We start from the raw sequence: 25,387 nt of genomic DNA, 5'->3' as shown, positions 1-25,387 counted from the left end.
ATGGAAATAGATGGGAGAACAGTGGAAACAGTGTCAGACTTTATTTTGGGAGCCTCCAAAATCACTGCAGATGGTGACTGCAGCCACGAAATTAAAAGACGCTTACTCCTTGGAAGGAAAGTTATGACCAACCTAGATAGCATACTCAAAAGCAGAGACATTACTTTGCCAACAAAGGTCGGTCTAGTCAAGGCTATGGTTTTTCCTGTGGTCATGTATGGATGTGAGAGTTGGACTATGAAGAAAGCTGAGTTTTGAAGAACTGATGCTTTTGAACTGTGGTGTCAGAGAAGACTCTTAAGCATCCCTTGGACTGCAAGGAGATCCAACCTGTCCATTCTAAAGAAGATCAGTCCTGGGTGTTCACTGGAATGAATGATGCTAAAGCTGAAACTCCAATACTTTGCCCATCTCATGAGAAGAGCTGACTCATCGGAAAAGACCCTGATGCTGGGAGGGATTGGCGGCAGGAGAAGTTGACGACAGAGGATGAGATGGCTGGATGGCATCATTGACTCGATGGACATGGGTCTGGGTGAACTCCGGGAGCTGGTGATAGACAGGAAGGCCTGGTGTGCTGCAGTTCATGGGGTCGCAAAGAGTCAGACACGACTGAGCAACTGAACTGAACTGAACTGATAAGATACTTCTCTCTCTCTGACTTACTTCACTCAGTATGACACTCTCCACTCTCTAGGTCCACCTTTGTTGCTGCAAATGGCATTACTCCATTCTTTTTAACAGCTGAGTAATATTCCATTGTACACATATACCACCTCTTCTTTATCCATTCCTCTGTTGATGGACAATGGGTTGCTTCCATGTCTTGGCTACTGTAAGCAGTGCTACAGTGAACACTGAGGTGCATGTTTCTTTTCAGGCCATGTTTTTCTCTGGATATATGCCCAGGAAAGGCATTGCAGGGTCATATGATAGCTCTGTTTTTAGTTTTTTCAGGAACTTCACTACTGTTCTCCATAGTGGCTGTTCCAATTTACATTCTTACCAATAGTACAAGAAGGCTCCCTTCTCTCCACACCCTCTTCAGCATCTGTTGTTTGTGGGTTTTTTGAGGATAGCCACTCTGACCAGTCTGAGGTACTATCTCACTGTAGTTTTGACTTGCATTTCTCTAATAATTAGCGATGTTGAACATCTTTTCATGTGCCTACTGGTCATCTGTATGTCCTCTTTGGGGAAATGTTAGTTCAGGTCTTCTGCCCATTTTTTATTCACAGACTTAGAAAACAAACTTACAGTTACTGGGGGGAAGGGAATAGTTAAGGACTTTGGGAAAAGTCATGTACACACTGCTATATTCAAAACAGAAAACCAACCAGGACCTGTTGTATAACACATGGAATTCTGCTCAATGTTATGTGCCAGCTTGGATGGGAGTGGGAGTTTGGGAGAGAATGGATACATGTATACCTAAGGCTGAGTCCCTTTGCTGTTCACTTATTGTGAAACTACCACAATATTGTTAATTGGCTACACACCAGTACAAAATGTTTCTGATGTTAAAAAATTAATTTTTTTTTTTTCAAAATTAAATGAAACAATGAATTTGTTACTAAAGAAATGCAAATCAAAAACCACAAAAATTACTTTATGCCCAGTAAGATGGCTTTAATTTTTTTAAAAAAGAAACAAGCATTGACAGGGATGTGGAGAAATAAGAACTCTCATAGAACTCTCACACAGTCTGGTGGTTTCTCCAAACACCAAACATAAAGTTACCACATGATTCTACTCCTAGGTATCTACCCAAGAGAATGAAAACATACATTCAAACAAATAACTATTCACAAAAAAGTTATATCCATTCAATGAAATAGTATTCAGCCATAAAAACAAATGAAATGCTGATACATGCTGTAAAACAGACGAACTCTGAAAACATTAGGCTAAAGAACTCAGACATAAATCACACATGGTATGATTCTACTTCCATGAAGTACCTAGTATAGACAAACTCCATAAAGACAGAAGAGAAATTAGTGGGTTTTGGAAACCTTGGGGAGAAAGGGATGAGGAGGAAGTGAGTAAGAACCATGGCTTTGTTTTGAAAGCAATTTGAAAGGAATTAAGACAGTGGTGATGGTTGTAAACATGGAATAACCTAAAAACTACTGGATGTACACCTTGAAAAGTTAAAATGGTTAATTTTGTACTATGTGAATTTCATCCACATAGACCAAAAAATAATAATAATAATAATTATAGTAGGGGATACTAAACAAGATGCTACTGCAGAGATCCAGGTGAGAGATCACATAGGCTGCGGAGCAGAGATGGAAAGTACATGCTTCTAAAGATAAACTGAAGGTAGTTCCCAACATAAATATTATCAATAACATTACAAACTCTGTTTATATTCAATCTCTAGATAAAGCACCAGGTCAATCTCTAGATACAGCACTGGATAAGAGAACAAGATGCAACTATCAAAAGTTCTGATGATATAAACTAAGGTTACAAATAACAGAAATTGTATAGGTAGAAGATTATAATCCTAGCCCTAACCCTAATTAGGGTTCTAAAAATATAAAGAACTAACCCAGAAATCTTTCACTTGAATACAAAGAGAATATGCAGCAATTTTTATAATATCCAAATTTTAGAAACATTAGAAAATCATTAACAAATGATGATTATAAACCTAGAAAATCCAAATCAAATAAAAAACCACTGCAAACAAAAGCATATTTATTTGCAACACATGAAATTAATACATCCAGAAACAATAGCCTTCCTATAAAGAGAAATAGAGAAACAGAGGGAGAAAGGAAACCACTTAGAAGATACACTGAAACAAATTATTTCATTTTTATGAACCAGACAGGAAGCAGGATGACCTGGGATACAGGTAACATAAATGAGCAAGCCCTAAGGGTAGGCACTTTTTAAACTGTCCTTTTAAAAAAAAAAAAGGTAGAATTAAACAAATAGAAACATCATGTTTTTATGTTTAAAAAAAACATTGTATAAATATTCTAATTTTAAACCCAACACAATGTCAATAAAAATATTAATAAGCCTTTTTTTGAAATTATACATGAACATTCCAAAACTCTTGCAGAAAAATAACCATGCAGGAAAAGGAATGAAAACAAATTAAAAAAAAAGAGTAAAGATGAAGGAGTGAGTACCTGGCCCTACTGAAACACAACACAGCTTTAATCATAAAATAATGGAGAACAACAACATCTACAGAGATCATAAAACAGAACAGAAAGACAGTATGGAAATTCAGCTTGTCATAAAAATGCCCTTCAAAACAGTGAAGTAACGATGATTAAGCAGTGTTGGGACAACTGTATACAGACTTGGAAAAAGATAAAGCATCTGTATCTCACTGCAATGATAATTCCTTTATTTTTATCTTGGTGGTTTCAAAAAATGGCGATTTTCTATCATTCCTACCATTCTTCTATAAAAATATGTTCTTCCCTACCACACTGTTTCACATAATCTCTATGGCTTCATGGATTCTTTATTCAAGGTGTTATATAATCCTTTAACACTGTTCCATTAATCCATAAATGTTCAAATTACCCTAGATATGCTCAGTGAGAGCCCTGTAAGGCTGTGCCCTGCCACGATCCTTTTATTATTTGAACACTTCCTTGCTTCCTGGCCCACAAAGATATTCCAGGCTCACCTTTCACTTTCCCTGCTCCAGACCTGAAATCAGACACTTCTCCAAAAAGTCCTGGCTTCTTTCAATAAGGGAATAGTCTTTAGAAACCAAAATCTGGATATCAGATATGTTTACTGCTACCATGCTACTTCATTTCATTTAGACAATTTTAGTGGTCAGAAAAGGAAATAAATGTAAATATGTATACATACAATATACTTATGATTTTTATAAGTTTGTCCTGGTAACTCTAATTCGAATCCAATGCAACAAGTTTCTTCCTCACTTCCCCCCATCCCATACTTATACCATCTCTCTCCTTCTCTTTTTTCATCATAATGAAGTCTAATTCCCAAGACCAACAGGTTTTCATTTGCTCTATTCTACAATAAAAGGAAAACAAATTCAGAACTATTAAGCCCAACTACTACTAACAACACACTATTAAATAAATGTCAATGTTCTTTCTGACTTATAACTAAATGATAACTTATTCCAAACAATAATGCAATAATGTATGTGGTGACTGTAGCTTACAGAAAAGTGTAAAGAATGACAGCAATGGTATGGGAGGAAAGAAATGGGAATATGCATTTATACCTTTACCACTATGAAGTCATATAGTGTTATTAAAAGTAGATGTAGATTAGTTGTAAACATGAACTGCAAATAACATGGCAACCAATAAAATCTCTAAAAAAGGGTAATTGATAAGCTAAAAGGGAAGACAATTGGCAGAAAAAGAGTGAAAGTCAAAAAATGAAAGAAAAAAATAAGGGCAATGAATAGAAAACAGTTACAAATACATAATAATCCAACTATTTCAATAATCAATTTAAATATGAATGGTCTAAAATACACTAATTAAAAGACAGATACTGTCAGAGTGGATTAAAACAATACCCAACCATATGACATATACAAGAAATCCACTTCAAAGACACACACTGATTTAAAAAATCAAAAGATGAAGAAAGATAATGCTAACACTAAAAAAGGGCCTCTCAGTTGGCTCAGTGGTAAAGAAATCACCTGCCGATGCAGGAGTCTTGAGTTCAATCCCTGGGTCGGGAAAATCAGTAGAAGGAAACGGCAATGCAATTATGTATTCTTACCTGGAAAAATCCCGCAGACAGAGGAGCCTGGCGGGCTCAGTCCAGGGGATCACAAAAGTCAGACACAACTTAGCGACTAAACACAACAACACTAATAAAACCTGGAGTGGTAACATTAATTTCAGAGAAAGCAGATCTCAGAACAAAGAACAGTCTGAGTGAGAAAAGGGGATAATGTTGGCGGGGTCATTTCTCCAACATAATAACCCATGTGTATTCACCAAACAATAGAGCTTAAATTTGCATGATTTAAAAACTGACAGAATTACAAGGAGAAATAAACAAATCCATCATTACAGTTGCAAATTTCAACTTGCCTCTATCACTAATAAATCCAGCAGGCAGAAAATCAATTAACGATATCAGTTCAGTTCAGTCGCTCAGTCGTGTCCGACTCTTTGCAACCCCATGAATCGCAGCACGCCAGGCCTCCCTGTCCATCACCAACTCCTGGAGTTCACTCAGACTCACGTCCATCGAGTCAGTGATGCCATCCAGCCATCTCATCCTCTGTTGTCCCCTTCTCCTCCTGCCCCCAATCCCTCCCAGCATCAGAGTCTTTTCCAATGAGGAATACCAACCAAAAAATCAACTAAATCTAATTGAATACTATATCTAACTGAATATAGAATACCGCATCCAACAACAGCAAACTACTCATTCTTCCCAAGATCATATGGATATTCACCATGACAGACCATATTTTGGGCAAAAAGCACACCGTAACAAATTTAAAATAGAAATCATACTGAAGTATGCTCCTAAATAACAATGGAAATAAACCACAGGAATCAGTAACAGAAAGACAGCTGGAAAACTTCAAAATACTTGGAGATTAAATAAGGTACTTCTAAGTAAAATATAAGTAAAAGAAGAAATCTAGAGAGAAATTTAAAATATTTCTAACTAAATGAAACTGAAAATACAACTTACCAAAACATATGTGTGTGTGTGTCCCCGCCCCCGCCCCCCTCCGCCCCTCCCCCCTTGCCGCTTAGGAAGCACCACTATGAACAAAGCTAGTGGAGGTGATAAAATTCCAGTTGAGCTATTTCAAATCCTAAAACATGATGCTGTGAAACTGCTATACTCAATATGTCAGCAAATTTGTGGCCACAGGACTGGAAAAGGTCAGTTTTCATTCCAATCCCAAAGAAAGACAATGCCAAAGAACGCTCAAACTACCACACAATTGCACTCATCTCACACGCTAGCAAAGTAATGTTCAAAATTCTCCAAGCCAGGCTTCAGCAATATGTGAACCGTGAACTTCCAGATGTTCAAGCTGGTTTTAGAAAAGGCAGAGGAACCAGAGATCAAATTCCCAACATCCGCTGGATCATCAAAAAAGCAAGAGAGTTCCAGAAAAACACCTATTTCTGCTTTACTGACTATGCCAAAGCCTTTGTGTAGATCACAATAAATTGTGGAAAATTCTCAAAGAGATCAGAATACCAGACCACTTGACCTGCCTCTTGAGAAACCTGCATGCAGGTCAGGAAGCAACAGTTAAACCTGGACATGGTTCCAAATCGGGAAAGGAGTACATCAAGGCTATATGTTGTCACCCTGCTTATTTAACTTATATGCAGAATACATCATGAGAAACGCTGGGCTGGAAGAAGCACAAGCTGGAATCAAGACTGCCAGGAGAAATGTCAATAACCTCAGATATGCAGATGACACCACACTTACGGCAGAAAGTGAAGAACTAAAGAGCCTCTTGATGAAAGTGAAAGAGGAGAGTGAAAAAGTTGGCTTAAAGCTCAACATTCAGAAAACTAAAATCATGGCATCCAGTAGTGGAAACAATGGCTGACTTTATTTTGGGGGGCTCCAAAATCAATATAGATTGTGACTGCAGCCATGAAATTAAAAGACGCTTACTCCTTGGAAGGAAAGTTATCACCAACCTAGACAGCATATCAAAAAGCAGAGACATTACTTTGCCAACAAAGGTCCATCTAGTCAAGGGTATGGTTTTTCCAGTAGTCACGTATGGATGTGAGAATTGGACTATAAAGAGAAAGCTGAGCACAGAAGAATTGATGCTTTTGAACTGTGTTGTTGGAGAAGACTCTTGAGAGTCCCTTGGACTGCAAGGAGATCCAACCAGTCCATCCTAAAGGAGACCAGTCCTGGGTGTTCATTGGAAGGACTGATGTTGAAGTTCAAACTCCAGTACTTTGGCCACCCGATGCGAAGAGCTGACTCATTGGAAAAGATCCTGCTGCTGGGAAAGACTGAGGGCAGGAGAAGGGGACGACAGACGATGAGATGGTTGGATGGCATCACTGACTCAATGGACTTCAGTTTGGGTGAACTCTGGGAGTTGGTGATAGACAGGGAGGCCTGGCGCGCTGTGGTTCAAGGGGTCACAAAGAGTTGCATATGACTGAGCGAACAGAGTCAGACACGACTGAGTGACTGAACTCAAAATATGTGTGACCCAGCAAAAGCAGTGCTTAAAGAAGAACTGATAACACTGATGCACTTATTAGGAAGTGGAAATCTATATTTCCACCTTAAGAAACTAGAAAACAAACAACAAATTAAATCTAACATAAGTGTGAAAAAATTAAAAATCAGAAGAAATCAATGACATAAAAACAGAAAATCAGTAGACAAGAAATCAGTTAAATCAAAACTTAGTTCTTTAAAAAGATCAATAAATTGATAAATCTCTAGCCAGGCTCGCCATGGGAGAGAGAGAAAGAAGGAAAACAAATTACTAATATCAGAAATCTTTTGAAAGAAAATATAAAGTACTAACATGAGAAATTCATCACTACTGAATCTCATTGATACAAGCATAATAAAGAAGCATTACAAACAACTATATGCCAACGAATTTGCTAAGTTATATGAAATAAACCTACTTTCTGAAAGGCACAATCTACTAGGACAAGAAAGAGATAAGTCAAATAGACCTACATCTATTAAAGAAATGTAATTAACAATTAAAAGCTTCTAAAACAGAAAACATCAGGTACAGACAGTTTCACTTGTAATTCTACCAAAACATTCAAAGAAAAAAATGATATAATTTCTCTTCCAGCTACAATGATATACAATCTCTTCTAGAAAATAGAAGCAGAAGGGGCACTTCCTTGCTCATTCTATGAAGCAAGCATTTCCCTTATACCAAAACCAGACAAAGATATACCAAGAATGGAAAACTAAAGACCACTATCTTTCATGAACATAACTGCAAAAATCCTCAATAGACTGTTACCAAATTAAATGCAGCAATGTATAAAACTAATTACACACCAAAATCAAGTGGGATTTATTCCAGGTGTGTAAGACTGGTTCAATATTTGAAAATCAATTAACATAATCAATCATATAAAAGGCTTAACAAGAAAAGTCATACAATCATGTCAATAGATGCAGAAAAAGAACTGGACAAAATTCAACCAGATAAGGGCTTCCCTCATATTTCAGCTAGTAAAGAATCTGCCTGCAATGCAGGAGACCCTGATTCGATCCCTGGGTCAGGAAGATCCGCTGGGGAAGGGATAGGCTACCCACTTGAGTATGCTTGGGCTTCCCTTGTGACTCAGCTGGTAAAGAATCCGCCTGCAATGCGGAAGACCTGGGTTTGATCCCTGGGTTGGGAAGATCCCCTGGAGAAGGGAAAGGCTACCCACTCCAGTATTCTGGCCTGGAAAATTTTTGGGGTCTCAAAGAGTCAGACATAACTGAGCGACTTTCACTTACTTTCACCCAGATAAAAACACTTATAAGTATGTAGCTCTTCCAGCTACAATGATATACAATCTCTTCCAGAAAATAGAAGCAGAAGGGGCCCTTCCTTGCTCATTCTATGAAGCAAGCATTTCCCTTATACCAAAACCAGACAAAGATATACCAAGAATGGAAAATTAAAGACCACTATCTTTCATGAACATAATTGCAAATTATGAACATAATTGCAATAGACAGAGGTTCCTTCAACCTGATAAAGGACATCTACCAAAAACCCACAGCTAATATCATACTTAATGGTGAAAGAATGAATGCTTTCACCACATATCAGGAAAAAGACTTGGATGTCTGTTCTTTTATTCTACACTGTAATGGAGGCTCAAGGAAAGAGATGACACAAGAGAAAGAATAACAGGCATCCAGACTGGAAAAGAATAAGTAAAATTTCTTCTATGTGCAGATGACATGGATCTTGTATATATATAAATATTAAGAAACCCAGTAAAAAAATTATGAGAATAATTAAGCAGGTTCAGCAGGGTTGCATGATACAAGATCAACATACAAAAACAACTGTATTACTGTAGGACGGCAATGAGCAATCTGAAAACTAAGAAAAACAATTCCATTTACAGTAGCATCCAAAAAGAATGAAATAGTTAGAAATAAATTTAACAAAAATCGTGCAAGACTTATACACTGAAAAAATACAAAACACTGCTGAGTGAAAAGATATTCCATGTTCATGCAATGCTTAATTTGCTAATGCTAAGTCACTTCAGTCGTGTCTGACTCTGTTCGACCCCATAGACAGCAGCCCACCAGCCTTCCCCATTCCTGGGATTCTCCAGGCAAGAACATTGGAGTGGGTTGCCATTTCCTTCTCCAAAGCATGAAAGTGAAAAGAGAAAGTGAAGTCGCTCAGTCGTGTCCGACTCTTAGCGACCCCAAGGGCTGCAGCCTATCAGGCTCCTCCGTCCATGGGATTTTCCAGGCAAGAGTACTGGAGTAGGGTGCCACTGCCTTCTCCATGCTTAATTTAACACTGTTAAAAATGCAATATTCCCCAAATCGATCTACCTATTCAATGCAATGCCTATCAAAATACCAGTTGACTTGACTTTCTTGAAAAAACTGAGAATTCTCTAGAGATTCTTTGATATTCAACAACAAAAATAAGTAAATAAATAAATTGTTGGTCAGTTGTTGCTTTAGTGGCTAAGTCATGTCCAGCAAGTCCATGCACTGTAGCCTGCCAGACTCCTCTGTCCATGAAAACTGTACTACGCCATAATTAAAACCTAGGTTCTTCAAAATTAACAAGGATGAAAAGACAACCCATAGAACACGAGAAAATATATTCAAGTTATATATCTGAATAGGGACTTGTATCCAGAATATATAAAGAACACTTACAATTCAACAACAAAAGAACAACCCCATTAACAAGGATTTGAGAAGACATTTCTCTAAAGAAGACATACACATGGACAATAAGCACGTGAAAAGATACTCATCAGTTCAGTTCAGTCGCTCAGTCGTGTCCGACTCTTTGCGACCCCATGAATCGAAGCACGCCAGGCCTCCCTGTCCATCACCAACTCCCGGAGTTCACTCAGACTCACGTCCATCAAGTCAATGATGCCATCCAGCCATCTCATCCTCTGTCGTCCCCTTCTCCTCCTGCCCCCAATCCCTCCCAGCATCAGAGTCTTTTCCAAGGAGTCAACTCTTCACATGAGGTGGCCAAAGTACTGGAGCTTCAGCTTTAGCATCATTCCTTCCAAAGAAATCCCAGGGCTGATCTCCTTCAGAATGGACTGGTTGGATCTCCTTGCAGTCCAAGGGACTCTCAAGAGTCTTCTCCAACACCACAGTTAAAATGCATCAGTTCTTCGGTGCTCAGCCTTCTTCACAGTCCAACTCTCACATCCATACATGACCACAGGAAAAACCATAGCCTTGACTAGATGAACCTTTGTTGGCAAAGTAATGTCTCTGCTTTTCAATATGCTATCTAGGTTGGTCATAACTTTCCTTCCAAGGAGTAAGCGTCTTTTAATTTCATGGCTGCAGTCACCATCTGCAGTGATTTTAGAGCCCAGAAAAATAAAGTCTGACACTGTTTCCACTGTTTCCCCATTTATTTCCTATGAAGTGATGGGACCGGATGACATGATCTTCGTTTTCTGAATGTTGAGCTTTAAGCCAACTTTTTCATTCTCCACTTTCACTTTCATCGAGAGGCTTTTGAGTTCCTCTTCACTTTCTGCCGCAAGGGTGGTGTCATCTGCATATCTGAGGTTATTGATATTTCTCCTGGCAATCTTGATTCCAGCTTGTGTTTCTTCCAGTTCAGCGTTTCTCATGATGTACTCTGCATATAAGTTAAATAAACAGGGTGACAATATACAGCCTTGACGTACTCCTTTTCCTATTTGGAACCAGTCTGTTGTCCCATGTCCAGTTCTAACTGTTGCTTGGACAAGAACAGTGCTGGTAAAGAACATGGAGAAAAGTGGAAGGACTACAAAGACACTCCAGAAGATGTGAATGCATGAGGAAGGAGCAGGTATTAAGAATAACTTGCATTATGCATTTGCTTATTTGTTCTCTTTCTGCCAGAAGCTGGTACAAAGCTCAGAAAAACTATTTTTAAAATGGGTCACAATTACAAGTAGAAGTCTGTTGGACTGGGAGAAGGTTGGTAGGGACAGGAGACAGGTCATTCCAGAAGGTGTGTGCAGAAGCACTGACACATAAGAGGAGGAAAGGGTAAGGCTTAGGTGCAGCAGAAAGGAGATGCATGATCTGTAAATATCTGCAGTTGTGAGAGCTTGCAGACATTAGAGACCACTGCTACTGCTGCTAAGTCACTTCAGTCGTGTCCGACTCTGTGCGACCCCATAGACGGCAGCCCACCAGGCTCCCCCGTCCCTGGGATTCTCCATGCAAGAACACTGGAGTGGGTTGCCATTTCCTTCTCCAATGCATGAAAATAAAAAGTGAAAGTGAAGTCGCTCAGTCCTGTCCGACTCTTCTCGACCCCATGGACTGCAGCCTACCAGACTCCTCTGTCCATGGGATTTTCCAGGCAAGAGTACTGTAGTGGGTTGCCCCTGCCTTCTCCATAGAGACCACCAGAGGTTTCTAACTGAACAGAGATGCAATTCTTGCTTGGGCTTGAAAAAATAACTCCAGCAGCAAGGCAAAGAATAAACTGGGAAGGAGAATGACTGGAGACCTATAAAAGAGGCCACTGCAGAAAACCAGGAGAGACCTTTGTAAACCATAACCAGTACCACTGCTCTAAATACTAAGTAGGCTGGACAACAATGCAAGAAGTAACAACTAAACAAAGTTGGTGTCTAACTGAGCTTCCACAACAAATTACAAATATGGAACTCCGAAAACCTATGAGAGCTGATATATTCTGCACTTACCTACCTCCAGCAGCCTAACAAGGCCTACAGGGCAGACAGCAGTTTGGGGCTCCTCTGACCCAGCAGAGTCATCATACTGCCTGCAGACTCCTGAGAGGACAGAATTTTGGACTCGCCTCTAATGAGAAGCAAAGACACCATGGAGACGCCTTCACTTCCATCAGCCTTGCCATGCTGTTTTTCTTTACACTGCTTATTGCTGGTTTGACAGTAAAGCAAAGCCTATATAATGTTAGACAAAACTAAGTTGTCACCTGGCCAATCCTGAAAGGAAGCGGGTCAATTTTCTTAAAAAAACTGTATTTACTAGTAGCTGATTTTTACATTTCAAGTGACTGAAAACATTCTGAATTTATACTCTGATTTCTTTCCCTTGATCCAGTTGAAATCTAACTGAAGGACTTTTCAGAAATTTTATGAAAATTTATTTTCAGTGTGCATTATTTGCTGCTGCTGTTGCTGCTGCTAAGTCGCTTCAGTCGCATCCGACTCTTAGTGACCCCATGGACTGCAGCCTACCAGGATTTTCCAGGCAAGAGTACTAGAGGGGGTTGCCATTGCCTTCTCCGGTGCATTATTTAGATTAAAAAAAAATACAGAATATGGTGCATATTACTAGCTGTACCTGCAATGCTTTTGTGTCTAATGTACTGTTGGTACACCTAATGTAACTGAAATCCTCCCAAGAGATGGGACAGCTCTAGTCACTCCAGTGCTAATCTACTTTCCAGTTGAATTTCTCAGTATTCTGCAGTTATGCCATACTACAACCACATTCGCCCTATGTCATTTCCCCAGAACATCATACATGTTCATATGCCGTGCCTTTAACCATGCTCTTCTGCCAGGAATAATAAATAAATGAAATTACTCATCATATACTTCAGAGCACCCACTAAGAGCTAGATTGATACTTAGTGGGCAATTAATATCACACTCCCATCTAGTCTCCACAGCAGCCATACAAAGTCGGTATTACTTTTTCTATATTACACATTAAGAAAATAGAAGCACAGAGAAGTTTGCCTCAGTAATGTCAAATTCCATTGCAAGGAACGCCTTGGACGGCATATGCATCTGGCAAAATCCTAACTTGACCTTCAGAACCTCCCCTCTGGAATCTTCCAATCTCACTGAATACAGTTGATCATATGCCTCTTGAGGGTATTACAACCTTTTGCTCTCATCAAGCCTTTAAAGTTAGCATAATCTTTTAATCAGCAGTATCTCTCTTGATATATTAGCAACTTACAGATATCAAACATGACTTAACTGGTTTTGCACGTCTGTTTAACAGATTATAGGTGCTCAACAACTGCATGTCAAAATTCGAAGACTACTCTTCTGGCACGCTGCTGTTTCCACCTTTCATGATCCATTTAGCTTCTCCCAACAAGGCAAGAGAAAGGAGCTGGGCTTTAACAGCATTCCTACCGACTGGCGCACACCCTGGATCATTACCCTTCCTCCCACTGTATTATTTTGCTAAAGCATCTGTCTCCTCCCACTAAAGGAGCTCAAGGGCAACATCAATATCATCCCCAATTGTGTCTCATCCCCAAGCTTAGCAAAGGAACTGGAAAACCAAGAAAATACTCAAAATTGTCTAATTGAAGTGAAAATAGTCCACAAAACTATCTTTCTAAGATAAAATGAACAAAAGAAAAAAATTTTTTTCAAATGAACAGCTTTAAATTGACGAATATTCAGAATAATAAAGTGCACTTTCACTGCAGCTTCTAAAACTCTCCCCTTCACAGCTGAGTTAACCGAAAGCAATTACAGAGCAAGAATGAAATCTGGAAGCAAATATCATTCACCCGATGTATTAATCTTGGCTCATCGAAAGATGAAAGCGTAAGCTGCATTTCTGTCTTTGGCGCCAAGGGCTACTTTTGCAGGTAAGCTGCTCCGTAGTACATCTTTAGGCATGTGCTTAGTTGCTCAGTCGTGTCCGATTCTTTTCCACCCCAGGGACTGTAGCCCACCAGGCTCCTCTGTCCATGGAATTCCCCAGGCAAGAATACTGGAGTGGGTTGCCATGCCCTCCTCCAAGGGATCTTCCCAACCCAGGGATCGAACCCAGAGACAAAACCAGGTCTCCCGCATTGCAGGCAGATTCTTTACCTTCTGAGCCACCAGGGAAGCCCTCTTTAGGCATGGAAAGCACTAAATAGCTGTAAAGCATGAGTGGGGGAAGGGAGGACACCCCTCGTCGAGCCTCTCCGTAGACACTGACGTCAGCCCAAACACGCGACCTTGAGACCCTTTCCTAGGACCCACGGTCACCCGGGTCACACCCCTCACCTCGGTTCTCCTCCTCCAGGTACCGCACCCGCAGCTCGTCCTCAGTCTTCACCTCTGCGCTGTAGCCCCTCTGCCAGGCCGCTCCCCCGGCCGCAGGCGTCCAGCCCCGGGCCCATATCGTCGAGTCGACCCGTGGGCACGTCCAGGAGCCGGGAAGCCTCCACCTGGGGCCTAGCCGCGCACAGCAAGCAGCCACCAAGCGGGCACGGCTGGCCTGCAAAGTGCCCAAGGCCCCGGGTGCCGCGGAAGCCGCCACCGCCATGTTGTCTGTTTACGGCGTGGGCCCGCAGCTGCTGCCCCGCCTCCGTCGCGCGCTAGCCAGCCCCGCGCACGCCGCAGGGCACGCCCAGGCCCCGCCCCCGGCTCGCCCCGCCCAGCCACGCCTCCGGGGTCTCCTCCTGACAGGCTCCGACAGGGAATCCTCGCCCCGCCCAGCACCGATGACGGAAGTTTCCACACGCTCAGGCCTCCCTTGTCTGACACGAGGTGTCCTAGCTTGTGCACTCAAGGCAGCGGGAAAGTAATTCTCCAAGGCTGTGGAATATTTTTAGGGAAACAAGAATTCCTGGGAGAGAGCCCCCTCCCTGCACTCTCTGGGGTCCTGAGTTAGCTGCAAAGGTAAACCGAAACGTTTGGTCTCAGGTTTGGCTGACAAGGTAGCGGCACTGCCTGAGACCCCAGTTTTCTCATGTGTTAAGAGTCTTGTCATTGTTTAATCGCTAAGTCATGTCCGACTCTTTGCGACCCCACGGACTGTAGCCCACAGGATCCTCTGTCTATGGGATTTCCCAGGCAAGAGTACTGGAGTGGGTTGCCATTCTCTTCTCCAGGAAATCTTCCCCATCCAAGGGTCAAACCTGCGTCTCCTGCATTTGTAGGCAAGTTCTTTACCACTGAGCCTCCAGGAAAGCCCCGTAAGAGTCGTGGGTTATCAGTTAAACGTGCCTGTAAACATAGGTGATTTGTACCATAGGGAGTTCAGGAAGGGCATGAAGCTCAGTTCAGTTCAGTTCAGTCGCTCAGTCGTGTCCAACTCTTTGCGACCCCATGAACCGCAGTACGCCAGGCCTCCTTGTCCATCACCAACTCCCGGAATTCACTCAAACTCACGTCCAGTGAGTCGGTGATGCCATCCAGCCATCTCATCCTCCATCGTCCCCTTTTCCTCCTGTCCTCAATCTTTCCCAGCATCAGGGTCTTTTCAGATGAGTCAGCTCTCCGCATCAGGTGGCCAAAGTATTGCAGTTTCAGCTTCAACATCAGTCCTTCCAATGAACACTCAGGACTGATCTCCTTTAGGATGGACTGGTTGGATCTCCTTACAGTCCAAGGGACTCTCAAGAGTCTTCTCCAACACCACAGTTCAAAAGCATCAATTCTTCTGTGCTCAGCTTTCTTTATAGTCCAACTCTCACATCCAGACATGAACACTGGAAAAACCATAGCCTTGACTAGATGGACCTTTGTTGGCAAAGTAATATCTCTGCTTTTTAATATGCTGTCTAGGTTGGTGATAACTTTCCTTCCAAGGAGTAAGCGTCTTTTAATTTCATGGCTGCTGTCACCATCTGCAGTGATTTTGGAGCCCAGAAAAATAAAATCTGACACTGTTTCCACTGTTTCCCCATCTATTTGCCATGAAGTGATGGGATGGATGCCATGATCTTAGTTTTCTGAATGTTGAGCTTTAAGCCAACTTTTTCACTCTCTTCTTTTAATCTCATCAAGAGGCTCTTTAGTTTAACAGCCAATGAAAACAAGAGTTCTCAGCCCACTAACTCAGGCAAGTGGCACGACCCTTCCCAGAGTCCAGTAATCTGGTGCCACCATTTTAACAAAGAGGCTCAACCCAACCTTGTGCAGAGGTGGGATTTAGAGCACAGAGGCCTTTCCCTCAACCAGACGGGCAGAATATCAACTTAAAATGTAGGTGCCCATCAAAGTGGTCTTGCCAGGTGGCACAGTGGTAAAGAATCCACCTGCCAATGCAAGAGACACAAGAGACTTAAGTTCAATCCCTGGGTCAGGAAGATATCCTGGAGCAGAAAATGGCAACCCTCTCCAGTATTCTTGTCTGAAAAATTCCATGGACAGAGGAGCCTGGTGAGATACAGTCCATGGGGTGACAGAGTCAGACATGACTGAAGTGACTTAGCACGCACGCCTCCAATGTTAGACCTTCAGCTTTATACAAAGTAAAAAGATAAAGCCAACTGGGTTCCATTTTTGTGTCTGCTGTGAGAATGTCACTGAGGACATCTTTTATTCTATCTTCTGTAAAGTAACACTTTGCAATCTCGTGAAGTTGAAGGAAGGAACTTCCAAGGAAAAACTGCTTCCTCTGGTATCTTTTCCCTTTTCTTATAATCATGTTCACTTCTGCTGAGAAACTCAGAATTTAATTTACAGCTCAACTACCACAATACTTTTAATTATTTACTGTTTAAATTATTTACTGTATAATATTTATTAAATATTAATTTCAATATTTATAAAATTATATATTTATAAAATAATTCTAAATTTTTGATATTTAATATTAATTTTAATATTATTTAATCAATAGGTAATTAAATATCTCTTTACTATTCTTTTACATTAATTGCTAATTGTTTTGATATCTTTATGTTGGTTCATCAATAGATTGTAAACTCAAGTAAAGGAGTTACAGAACACCTGACACAGTACTATTTGAAATAATACAATTTCAGAAAATACTTGTGATTGATTAGGACAACTGCAGAAGGCTAGTCATAGATTGTTTGTGTTACATTAGAAATCGGAGTATGGACCTCCCTGGTGGCACAGTGGATAAGAATCTGCCTGCTAATGCAGGGGACACAGGTTCAATCCCTGGTCTGGGAAGAATCCATATGCACTGGAGCAACTAAACCTGGGTGCCACAACCACTGAGCCTGTGCTTTAGGGTCCATGAGCCACAACTACTGAAGCCTGCCCACCCTAGTACATCCGCCTCAACTACTGAGCCCGTGAGCTGCAACTACTGAAGCCTGCCCACCCTAGAGCACATCCGCCTCAACTACTGAGCCCATGAGCTGCAACTACTGAGCTTGCCCACCCTAGAGCACATCCACCTCAACTACTGAGCCCACGAGCCTCAACTACTGAGCTTGCCCACCCTAGAGCACATCCGCCTCAACTACTGAGCCCACGAGCCTCAACTACTGAGCTTGCCCACCCTAGAGCACATCCGCCTCAACTACTGAGCCCACGAGCCTCAACTACTGAGCTTGCCCACCCTAGAGCACATCCGCCTCAACTACTGAGCCCCGGCCCACGAGCCTCAAACAATACTGAGCTTGCCCACCCTAGAGCACATCCGCCTCAACTACTGAGCCCACGAGCCACAACTACTGAGCTTGCCCACCCTAGAGCACATCCGCCTCAACTACTGAGCCCATGAGCCACAACTACTGAGCTTGCATGCTGCAACTACTGAAGCCCATGCACCTAGAGACAGTGCTCCACAAAAAGAGAAGCCACTGCAATGAGAAGCCCAAGCACATCAAAGAGGAATAGCCTCCACTCGCTGCAACTAGCAAAAACCCATGCAAAGTAATGAAGACCCAGCACAGCCTAAATAAATAAAATTTTAAAAGAAATCCGAGTAAAATGGATGGCCTATGGCTTTGATGAGCACAGAACCAGTTGAGAAAATACCATTTGGGAACACTTGCTTCTTCCCTAAATGTTGTGACTCTGGTCCTTATTGAAAGGAGTCATGGGGATATCCCCATTGTAAAGAAAATTGATTCTTAAAAATTAATGCAAATAACAAATATCACCATGATTGTAACAACCTGTTGGGGTGACAACTAATACATCGTTGTTGCTACTTAGTCACTAAGTTGTGTACCACTCTTTTGTGACCCCATGGACTGTAGCCCTCCAGGCTCCTCTGCCAAAAGGATTTCCCAGGCAAGAATACTGGAGTGGGTTGACATTTCTTTCCCAGGAGATCTTCCTGACCCAGGGATCAAACCTGTGTCTCCCACATCAGCAGGCGAGTTCTTTACCACTGAACCACCAGGGAATCCCCAGACAATTAATATAGTATTGCCAAATATCAGGTCAGACAGACATGACTTTGGATCCTATCTCCACATTGCTTTGCTTTGAGACACTCAGGCATTATTTAAATAATCCATGCTTCTATTTCTTTGTTTGCAATATAGCTAGCATGATACCTATTTCCCCTCACAAATTCTTTTACTTCAATTTCTCCATCTATAGAATGGGAAGGATTATGTCCATTTTATAGGATTAATAACATAAGTATGTGTGGAAGTTAATAAAAGGAAATCTCAACTAAAATCAGTCTGAAAGGCCTATGGAGGGAGCTCTCACACCCTACCATTCATTCATTGTCAATCACCCCAAAAAGGTAGAGGACAACTACCCCAACAGGAAGCTAATCAATTACTTACCCCAGGAAGTAATTTGCACTCACAAACAGGAAGTACAACTACTTTACTGCTCCAAGGGAGGAAGAATAAATTCCTTCTTGCCCAACAAATCAAGCCAATGGAAAACACCACAGCTCAGCCAGTGAGGAGCCAGCATCACCTCAACTTTTACTGTCTTGCAATAAAATTTTATTTTTTTCTTTGCTGATAATGTCTTTTCCTTGTCCTGCCATCTTAACTATAAAAACCTTCTTTGCTGTGCAACCTCTCCGAGTAGTTCTTTGTTTGCCAGATGAGATGCTGTCCAATTCATGAATCATTTTATAAACCAATTAGATCTTCAAATTTACTCAGTTAAATTTTGTGTGTTTTTTTTTTAAATAGATCATGTCCATTTAATAGGATTGATGGGATAAGTATGTAAAGCTCTTGACAGGGAAATGGAATCATAATAGATAAAGTTAACCACCATTTATCAGCCTCTTTTTTTAAGTCCATTCCAAATTTTAGATATGTTATTTAATGGCCAGAAAACTTCCAAGTTGGTATTATTCCATTTTGCAGATGAGGACACTGGGATTAAGTTACTTACCAAACTTTATGGCTAATGAGTCATGAAGCTGGAATTGGAACCATGATATATATAACCTCAGTTCCCATGTTCTTAATCACTGTTTTGTACAGCCTCTTAATAATGTTAAGGTGTCCAGTAAAATTTAATTTCTTTTGGTTCCTTCTACTTTTCAGAAGAAGATGTGCTCTGGGAACAATGAATATCAGTTGGAAGAGAAAGGTAAGGCTAGTGTTGCTATATTCTGTTAATACTACAACTACTGTCATTGTGTGCTTAGTCACCTAGTTGTGTCTGACTGTTTGTGACCCTATGGATTCCAGGTTCCTCTGGACAAGGTATTTTCCAGGCAAGAATACTGGAGTGGGTTGCCATTTCCTCCTCCAGGAATTACTATCATTGGTTTACAGCATTTGTGAACTTGCCACTAGGTAGCTCTCATCTAATAGTCTTTTATTCCTCGACATTTTTCTAATGCTTACTTCTTTGTTCAGTTGCTAAGTCATGTCCAACTCCTTGCAACCTTATGGACTGCAGCACACCAGGCTTCTCTGTCATTCAGTATTTCCTGGAGTTTGCTCAAACTCATGTCCACTGAGTTGGTGATGCCATCCAAATATCTCAAACTCTGTCACCCCTTTCTCCTCCTGCCCTCAACCTTTCCCAGAATCAAGGTCTAAGCATCAGTTTTTCAGCACTCAGCCTTCTTTATGGTCCACCTCTCACATCCATACATGACTCCCGGAAAAAACATAGCTTTGACTGTATGGACTTTTGTTAACAAAGTGATTCTTTGCTTTTTAATATTCAGTCTAGGATTGTCAGATTTTCTTCAAAGAAGCAAGTGTCTTTTAATTTCATGCCTGCAGTCACCATCCACAGTAATTTTGGAACCCAAGAAAATAAAACCTGTCACCATTTCCACTTTTTCCCCATCTATTTGCCATGAATGTGAGAGAGTCATTTCCTAGGCAGGTTGATAAGAAGTCTAGGGGTCCCCAAGGAGAGAGGGGTCTGAAATTCTTGAGGAGGGAGAAAGGACAAACTTTTTTTCCCCTCTACATTCCTTAGGATTATGTATCCTGCCTGAGGACAATCTCTGGATTAAACCTTCTGGTTAATCCTGTTATCTTAAAATGTAAATTATGGGATTAGGTCTGGTGAGGGCTTTACAACCTCCAGACATTCTTTGGGTTAATTGGAGAGTATATAACTCCATTGCTAACACTAGCAAGCGGGTCCTCTTTCTACCCCCTTCTGATGTCTATGTTAGAAGCTTTCTCTATCTCCTTTATATTTTAACAAAACTTTATTACACAAAAGCTCCGAGCTATCAAGCCTCATCTCTGGCCCCAGATTGAATTCTTTTCCTCCGGAGGCCAAGAATCCCGGCATCTTTGCGTGATTCAGCAACAACCTTTCATCTTGGGGGCTCATCCAGGATTCTTCAGGACATGGTAAGGATGCTTAGAGCTCTAGTTCTTTGTTCTCCTAGTGAACACTTTTTCTGCTGTACCTCACTAACTCTACAGTGTGCTTGCATGAATGAATGAAACGCCCTGTGTGAAGCAAGTGAGGAGCCCTGCTCTGCATTTCCGCGGTGACCTCATATGGCTTATGGCAGAAACCTGTCAGGGACTTATACCAACCTTCCAGTGCCAAGGGGCACCCAATGTCTCCTTTGGTGATCGACCAGAAATGGGCAAAGCATGTGGACCAAACTCTCCTTTCTTGGTCAAACCTTTCAGTCTCTTTGACCATTTCATAACTCCTTGGAAATTAGAAGTATGAACCTAATCTGTCAGATCATAGACTTTCAAGGGACTTGTGATCTATGCTGTTGCTGTGTACTATGACTTAGGTCCCAAATTTGGATTGGTAGTCAGGAAGCGCCTAGCCTCGCTAGGAATTGACAGTTCAGAAGCTAGATGGAGCTCTAGCTACAATAGCATCTCTGAGGTTAAAGGTTACTTGGATTGGAACTGCAATGGGATTTTTTCCTTTGGTAGCACTGGACCAGAGTAGACTCTTATACTGGTGTGGTGACCTTTGGAAGGAACATCTCAGTTTTATGAACATCTCAATTTTATGTTCGTATCGGTCTTATTGTGGTCAGGAATATACTCAGGGTCGTGCACAGGCACTCAGGTGACGAATGGTGCCCCCAGCGGTCTTAGCCTGGGAGGCATTCCCGAAGGTTACTCTGATTGCACCCCGGGTGGCATCAGAGGTAATGGTGAAGAGCTGGACGTCAGTTAGGGATGCCATCAAGTCTACCCCTGGTGCATCCCCACCCCATCTCGGTGGTAGAACTGGGAGGGATGAGTGCGGCGCCTGCGTTGGTAAGGGACAGATTAAGTCCGACCAGAAAAGAAAAGCTTTGGTGTAAAATCTGTCTGCACCCCCATCTAGAGCAAGGAGGGACGCCTCCGGTAGAAAGAAGGCGCTGGTCGCTTTTTTCTCTCTTACAGATGGGAGCTAACAATTCTAGCCTCACTCCTTTGAACTGTATCCTGAAAAACTGGGATAGATTTGATCCCCAGGGCTTAAAGAAGACACACTTGGTCTTCCTATGTGATACTGCATGGGCACGGTATCCATTGGAGGATGGCGAACGGTGGCTGGTTGGAGGGTCTCTTAAGTATAATACTGTTTTACAATTAGACCGGCTCTGTAGAAAACAAGGGAAATGGGTAGAAGAAGCATATGTATTGCCCTTTTTCTCTCTGTGAAATATGCCAGACTTATGTCCTAAGGGTATAGATTTTGGTGTGACTCCTTCAGCTCCTTCCTGTCCTCCTACTTTGCTAGATAAGATGGAGGACAGGAGACAAAGAGACAAAGAAAAGCAGCTTTCTCCAATCTATCCCTGGGATCATATGTGCAGAGCAGCCAGAGACTGAAGAACAGCTACATAAGCTGTTGCCTCTTCATGAAGCACCCACCGGGAGAAATGATCAGTCTATGAGAATTAATAAGCCTTTTTCTTATCAAGAAATACAAAGAATCAAGGAGGATCTGGGAGACTATTTAGAGGACCTAGACAAATAGAGCTTTTAAAGGTGTTATTTTGCTTTATGACCTTATTTGGTAAGATGTGATGTATATCTTGGGACAAACACTGACTCCCAACGCAAAGAGTCAAGTTTTGGGAAAAGCGGTTGCTTATGGAGATGAATGGCTTGGTAATGAATCAGTACGGAAGAGAGAGAACGAGATAGCTACCTCCCTACTGGGAATTAGGTGGTCCCAATTACAGAACCAGACTGGGACTACAACACAGCTAAAGGAAGATGGGATCAGAGTCATTTTGTCAGATGTATCCTTGAAGGACTCAGGCAGGCACGTGTTAAGCGTTTGAAGTGAAGTGGCTCAGTCATGTCCGACTCTTTGCAACCCATGGATTGTAGCCTACCATGATTCTCCGTCCGTGGGATTTTCCAGGCAAGACTATTGGAGTGGGTTGCCATGCTAAGCCTTTAAACTATGGCAAATTGGCAAATATAGAACGGGAGGAGAAGGAAGCTCCTGGTAAATTCCTAGATAGACTGAGAGAAGCCCTTCACAGATTTACTGAGATTGATTCCGAAGAGGGAAAAGTGATCTTAAAAGAGAGATTTCTCACTCAGTTGGCGCCAAATATCTGCTGTAAGCTATTACAACAGGCGTATGGACCAAATCAGTTTTTAGATAATCTGTTACAGCTGTTACATCAGACAGTCTATTATGATAGGGAATATGAGGAAAAGAAAGAAAGGCAGAAAAAGACAAAGGAACAGGCAGAAGCCTTAGCAATGGCTATGAAAACCGTTCTTAAGCAGCCTGAGAAAAATGCCCAGAGGGATCCAGGTGAAAAGGGATGGGCTTGCTATTACTGTGGAAGGGAGGGGCACTTCAAGCAAGATTGCCCTCAGGCATCTAAGCCGCCCCTGGCTCCATGCCGTCTGCAAAGGACCACACTGGAAGAGAGACTGCCCCCAGAGGCATAGGTCTCAGGGGTCAGACTCTCAAGACAATCAGGACTGAAGGTGCCCTGGGTCCCCACACAAGCTCCCGTCCTAAAATTACACCTGAGGAACCCCGGGTATTAATAACTGTGGGGGGCCAATCTGTCGATTTCTTTTTAGATACTGGGGCAACTTACTCCGTGCTTACTGAAGCCCCTGGCCACTTTCTTCCTGATCCACTTCCGTAATGGGACTGTCTGGACGAGCCAAAAGATGGGCCTGATAATCTATGTGAGCCTACTTCTGCTGACTCCAAAAATCCTGAGTCTGCCGTTTGATCCTCAAGACAATTCCTTCCTATCCTGGGTTCACTCCTACTCAGCATTTCACAATCAGTCTAACTGCTGGGTCTGTGGAGTGCTCCCCTCTTCATCAGTGGAAGGCTTCCTGTGGTGGATATCTCCACTTCAAGGAAAAGACTTTCTCCAAGTCTGCAAATACCTTCAACAACAATCGAATGTGATGCCTCTTCTTAAACTGATGACATCTAACAACCTTAAGATGAACTGATGTAACTATGGACATAATGTGACTTTTCATTTTGATTTTAACTTGGTTTAATGACTACTTTGCCTTATCTCTGTAACTGTATAATGGGGTTTTCTAACCATCTAAAAGCTTTTAATTTACAAATGGTTGTCCAAGCTCCTATGAGTGCCATAGTCTCCTCCAACTATTACTTGGGGCCCCTGCATCAGAGACCCTCAATATGAGGGTTAGGAGAATATGTTGCCTCAACAATTTAGGGACCACACCCCTAAACAGCAGGAAGTAGTTATGGAATGAAAATGACACCCCTTTCCCTTGGCAACATAATTCTCCTAAAAGAAAAGGGGGGAATGAAAGAGTCATTTCCTAGGCAGGTTGATAAGAAGTCTAGGGGTCCCCAAGGAGAGAGGGGTCTGAAATTCTTGAGGAGGGAGAAAGGACAAACTTTTTTTCCCTCTACATTCCTTAGGATTATGTATCCTGCCTGAGGACAATCTCTGGATTAAACCTTCTGGCTAATCCTGTTATCTTAAAATGTAAATTATGGGATTAGATCTGGTGAAGTCTTTACAACCTCCAGACATTCTTTGAATTCACTGGAGAGTATATAACTCCATTGCTAACACTAGCAAGTGGGTGCTCTTTCTACTCCCTTCTGATGTCTACGTCAGAAGCTTTCTCTATCTCCTTTATACTTTAATAAAACTTTATTACACAAAAGCTCTGAGCGATCAAGCCTCGTCTCTGGCCCCAGATTGAATTCTTTTCCTCTGGAGGCCAAGAATCCCGGCATCTTTGCGTGATTCAGCAACAACCTTTCAAAGGGATGGAATCAGATTCTATGATCTTAGTTTTTTGAATGTTGAGTTTTAAGCACGCTTTTTCACTCTCCTCTTTCACTTTCATCAAAAGGCTCTTTAGTTCTTCTTCACTTTCTGTCATTAGAATAGTATCATCACCATATCTGACATTATTGATACTCCTCCCAGCAATCTTGATTCTAGCTTGTGATTCATCCAGCCCAGAATTTCACATGCTGTACTCTGCATAGAAGTTAAATAAGCAGGGTGACAATATATACCCTTGATCTACTCCTTTCCCAATTTTGAACTGGTCCGTTGTTTCATGTCTGGTTCTAACTGTTGCTTCTTGATCTGCATACAGGTTTCTCAGAAGATAAGTAAAGCGTCTGGTATTCCCGTCTCTTTAAGAATTTTCCACAGTTTGTTTTGATCCACACAGTCAAAGGCTTTAGCATAGTCAATGAAGCAGAAGATGTTTTTCTGGAATTCCCTTGCTTTTTCTATGATCCAACAAATGCTGGCAATTTGGTGTTTGGTTCCTCTGCCTTTTCTAAATTTAGCTTGTACATCTGGAAGTTTTCAGTTCACATACTGTTGAAGCCTAGCTTGAAGGATTTTGAGCATTACTTTGCTAGCATGTGAAATGAGTGTAATTGTGCAGTAGTTTCAACATCCTTTGGCATTGCCCTTCTTTGGGACTGGAATGAAAACTGACGTTTTCCAGTCCTGTGGCCACTGCTAAATTAACTCAAGAAAGAAAGAAAGAAAGAAAGTAAGAAAGAAAGAAAGTGAAGCTGCTCAGTCGTGTCCGACTCTTTGCAACCCCATAGACTGTAGCCTGCCAGGCTCCTCCGTCCATGGGATTTTCTGG

General features: G+C 41.7%; 1 protein-coding gene across 2 annotated transcripts in view; it reads right to left on the bottom strand.

Moving 5' to 3' along the window:
- The window catches only part of AUH (AU RNA binding methylglutaconyl-CoA hydratase), a 182,716-nt gene extending 168,200 nt beyond the window's left edge, over window positions 1-14,516 (bottom strand). For both annotated transcript variants that reach the window (NR_198874.1, NM_001434933.1), the window contains exon 1: window positions 14,220-14,516. Coding sequence is in view for 1 of the 2 variants with exons in the window: in NM_001434933.1 (NP_001421862.1) it covers window positions 14,220-14,481 (262 nt within the window). In the remaining variant the exon portion in view is untranslated. The remainder of the gene's footprint in view (window positions 1-14,219) is intronic.
- Between the last annotated feature and the right edge of the window lie 10,871 nt (window positions 14,517-25,387).

This window comes from Bos taurus, chromosome 8 (assembly GCF_002263795.3).
Source record: "Bos taurus isolate L1 Dominette 01449 registration number 42190680 breed Hereford chromosome 8, ARS-UCD2.0, whole genome shotgun sequence".
Taxonomy (NCBI): Eukaryota; Metazoa; Chordata; class Mammalia; order Artiodactyla; family Bovidae; genus Bos; species Bos taurus.
This window is presented reverse-complemented; position numbering and strand designations above follow the sequence as displayed.